We start from the raw sequence: 4,214 nt of genomic DNA, 5'->3' as shown, positions 1-4,214 counted from the left end.
CAGGAAGGTAATGTGGGCTACTCGTGGGGTTAGTGTGTTTTGTGCCGTATGTTTTGGTAGTACTGACTGTACCGGTGCATGATGTTGGTGTGTTAACAGGCTCGTTTAACAGATATCCAGACAGTGATGTCCTCTTGTGCAACACTCAGTAGTGTGTACTTGGTTATTTTAAAGGCAATTCGTAGTTACAAAATTAATTCTTGAATTCCGTAACACCTAAAATAAAGGAGTTGCGTGTTCCGCTTTATACTGAACCCGTTTCCCCTGTAGCTGTGAGTACAGCCTGCGGCGTGGACTCGGTGGCTGTGAGGGTGTTGTTGGTTTATTTTCGGCCGGCGTTGCCTCTGGACCCGAGTGGCCTCCTGCTGGGAACCTGCCCTCCATCCAGCAGCAGCGCCGGTAATAACATGGTGGTGTTCCAGTACGGCCTGCTGGACTGCCGCTTTACGCGCATGGTAAGTGGCTTCTAACAGCTTGTGTGTTGGGGTCACGTAAGCGTTCGAGCTCAAATTGCACTGCACCGTATTGACTTGTACATGCTTGTATAACTATACCCATTGTACTAAGATTAATTTTACTACCACTTTTTGTGCAGTATTGGTAGTTGTAATAGCTTTTTAAAAATGTTTGTGCTAAATGTCTAAGCAATACAAACGTTGTATTGACAGCTGTATGGGAAATCCATTTGCACTTTTTTAGACAAGCTAAATACATTGTTTTTGCTTTATGCTGTTGACATGCAGTGTGCTGTAATCAGACTTGTAAAGGCTAACTGATGGAGCTGTGCCTTACCCTTGACTTGCATATCAAGTGTTTTTTAAATCTGTTTTCAGCACTGACATTTATCCATGCCTTGCCCAGGTTACTGCCAACGTTACCAGTTACATGAATGTGCTGACCTACAAGCCCACCCAGGGTGGCTTCTACCAGACTCCCTTCAATCAGTCTATTGTGTGCACCTATACAAGGTGAGTGTTGGACTTGGCTTAAACATGCTGTAACTCCTGTTAATGTGTTTAAGTATTGATTCATGCATCCTATGTATGACACTTGTATCTGACTAGATTCTTTGAAGCTATTTACAAAAATCTATGAACTTACTCCTTGGTCACTTATGATTGTGGAGTTACTGCCTTTTAATGGAACAGTTATTTAAAACCTAGTCTGTCATTGAATACAGTAATCTGTGCAATTGTTTCCCAAATTCAGTGTTCTGCTGAATGCAAACTGTTTTGCTGCTCTAAACAAAACTTTCTACTTGTGTCTTCTATAGACCTGCTGGCTGGACTCCTCCAGTGTATAACCCTGCACTTGGGGATGCCGCTGGGTTTGGGAAGCTGGAGTTTACCATGGGGATTATGAATGGTGAGTTTGCTGTCCTGCAGTGTACATTTGATCTATTGATTTTAGATATCCAGTGTAACACTAACCTGGCAGGGGGGCAGTCTGTGGTGCTCCTTGGGGTTTATCTAATTCCTCTGGTGCTGGTCCATGCTGCTCTGTCCTGGCTAGTGTGAGGAGTTGGGTGGGTTGCTGTTCTCATGTGCCCCTCCTGTGTCAGATGACTTCTCAGCCCCACGCACCTCCAGTCTATTCTTCCTGGGGTCCCCCATCAACATCGCAGCTGCAGTGAAGCAGCAATTCCACATGCCACTGATGGTCTACATGGAAGAGTGTGTCGCAGCAAGCACTCCAGAGCTGAGCCCTTCAAGCCAGACCTACCCGCTCATCACCAACCATGGGTAGCTATTCACTGCAAGCTGTAGTAGACATGATTTAAATCTGTTTAGCTCTTGGAAACACAATAGTTGTGCTTGGATTTAGAAAGTGGGTGTTGATTTGTCGGCTTTGAACATGGCAAAAGCTCAGTTGAACTAAAAACTGTGCTGGGAAGGCTTGGATTGATTTCTTTATTTTTTTAATGGACTGGTTATGTAGTTTATAATTGGTTCACGGACCTTAATATTTAGATAGGATAAATGCCATGATTAGTGTTAATCCAGGTCTGTGAAACCAGACAAGTTATCAGTTCAAACTTTCCACTTGTAAACATGACTGGGGTTGGAACACAGGCAGTCCTGGCAGTGCCTCCCCCTGCTTAGTGTTTCTCCTTGCAGATGCTTTATAGACGGCCAGGCTGGTAACTCTACGTTTCTGCCCCGAATCCAGACCTCCGAGATCCGTCTGGTTGTCCAGGCCTTCAAGTTTACACAATGGAATACAGATGTGAGTATCTGATGGGCTAATCCTCATTTGTATTGGAGGCTCGGGACAGCTAGTTACCAAGGGTCAATACTTTTTCTTGGTGCGTATCTGATGCTATGCTTGTATGTAATGCTCTTTGTAAATAGTTTCACTGATAAGGTGGTGGTAGTTCTAGGGCCACTTGTCTCTAATTTATGTTTCTTTCCTAGGTCTACATCCATTGCCGGTTACTGGCCTGGGACCCTGCCCAGCTCAATGACACCACCAAGAAAGCCTGTTCATTCAACCAGAGAACCAGGAGGTAAGGACTGGACCCTGCTGAGGCTGCTCTCTGTACAAGGGGAGTGCAGGGCTGTGAGGTCCAGTGACCCAGGACTAGTTTCTTAATCTGCACAATCGGTTCTGTGCCTCCTTACAGTTGTGTGGAGAATTACTGAAATGTTCTTGTGCTTGGTAACTGTAGGGCAATGAGGTGTTCCTAGGGTAGGGTTTCCCAATCCTGGTTCTGAGGGACACCTATGTTCTGGAGAACTGATCTTAGAAGTATCTTAATTGGCAACTTTTAGCAGATGAGAGCAATTTAAGGTCTAAGCACATTGCTGCTTCAATCAAATTCTTAATTGAACCAGAACCCAGGGTCCCCAGGGTTATGGGTGGAAACCCTGCCCTGGGGAACCACTTGTGCTTCCTAAACCTGGGTATATTGTGGAACCTTCTGTGCGTACTGTTCACTCCTGTATCTCTACTGCACTGGGTGTAGAAATGGGGACATTGCACTGCTCTATGAAGGAGAAGTGTTTTGGGGTTCAGTGTTCTTCTCTTGTGTTCCAGGTGGGAGCTCCTGGATAACCCTGGTCAGAGCTTTCCGTGCAGCTGCTGTACCTCCAAATGCTATCTGAGGAAGAGGAGGGACACGGGTACTAATTCTATGTCATAATGTACATGCACAGGTAGCTGTGGGGTGTAACTTGATTTTTTTTTCTACAATAGTGAATGACTTAATTGTATGGCAGCCAACAAAGGATGCTCAAGTATCTGTGCAGTGCTCCCCCTCCCAACCAGAGCAAGGTGCATGATTTCTTGCTGGTACTCTGCTCAATGACCTGTAGGCCACCAAGTTGTCTTATTTGGATGGTTTTAACCGGCACTCCATCCTGCCCCCTGTTGTGACTGGTACTGCATCACTGTAAAGCAGCAGGGCCTGTTTCTAACCAGGCTCCCTTGCAGCTGAGGAGGGGCTGAGACACACTGCAGTGCTGGGACCCCTGAGGATCCTTCCTGAAGAGCTGTCTGCTGGAAGCCAGGAATTCTACCAGAGGAGCCCTGCTCCCTCACTGGAGGGTGAGTTCAGCTTGCACTCTACAATCCAGTGTACACTTGGCTTCCTTGCCAGGGTCTTGCATGGCCCTGACTTGATCTTTACAATACAGGCTCCCCTGCAGTCAGGCTAAAAAATAACTTTGCTTATGGTCTGTTTTATACCCAAACCTTCAAGTCTACATCACAGAATTGTACTTGGCACTAAGCTATGACTTTAGTGTTCTAGTATTGGGACTTTTGTCCAACTGTCTCCCCTGCCCTGTCTGCCTCTCTGCAGGTCCTCAAGTAACACACTCCTATTGATGCTGGGCACTGGAAACAATGGCTGTATTGGGAGCCCTTCCTGTTCCTAACCCTTTATTTCCTCTGTCCTGCTTTCTCTCCCCCAGAGCCCCAGCAGGCTCTGGCCTGGCTGCCTGTCCTGGCTGCTCCCCTGCTCCTTATGGCTCTCCTGGGATCCCTGTCTGTGGGTGTGGCATCATCCTGGACTTGGAGCAGAGTCCAGCAGTGAGCTCCTTGTTCCTACCCCCACTAATAAAATGCACAATGCAGTCTGCATGGTTTCCAGCTTGCTAGAACAGCCATTCTGATTTTGTGTTGCAAAATAAAATGCTTTCATAGAGCCTCTCTGGTCAGTCTGACTTTTTTTTTTTTTTTCCCTCTTTGGTGTCACTGAGTTAGCTATTTAC

General features: G+C 46.4%; 1 protein-coding gene across 1 annotated transcript; it reads left to right on the top strand.

Annotated features, from left to right (window-relative positions):
- Nucleotides 1-270: 270 nt before the first annotated feature.
- LOC121309183 (zona pellucida sperm-binding protein 3-like) lies at nt 271-4,045 on the top strand (the record flags this gene model as incomplete). The annotated part of the gene is made up of 9 exons (XM_041242101.1): nt 271-455; nt 862-968; nt 1,274-1,365; nt 1,562-1,742; nt 2,118-2,226; nt 2,415-2,506; nt 3,037-3,122; nt 3,433-3,546; nt 3,915-4,045. Coding segments are annotated over 9 exons (1,088 nt in total), but the record flags the coding sequence as incomplete, so codon positions are not given.
- Nucleotides 4,046-4,214: the final 169 nt, after the last annotated feature.

This window comes from Polyodon spathula, unplaced genomic scaffold (genome assembly GCF_017654505.1).
Source record: "Polyodon spathula isolate WHYD16114869_AA unplaced genomic scaffold, ASM1765450v1 scaffolds_925, whole genome shotgun sequence".
Lineage (NCBI taxonomy): Eukaryota > Metazoa > Chordata > Actinopteri > Acipenseriformes > Polyodontidae > Polyodon > Polyodon spathula.
This window is presented reverse-complemented; position numbering and strand designations above follow the sequence as displayed.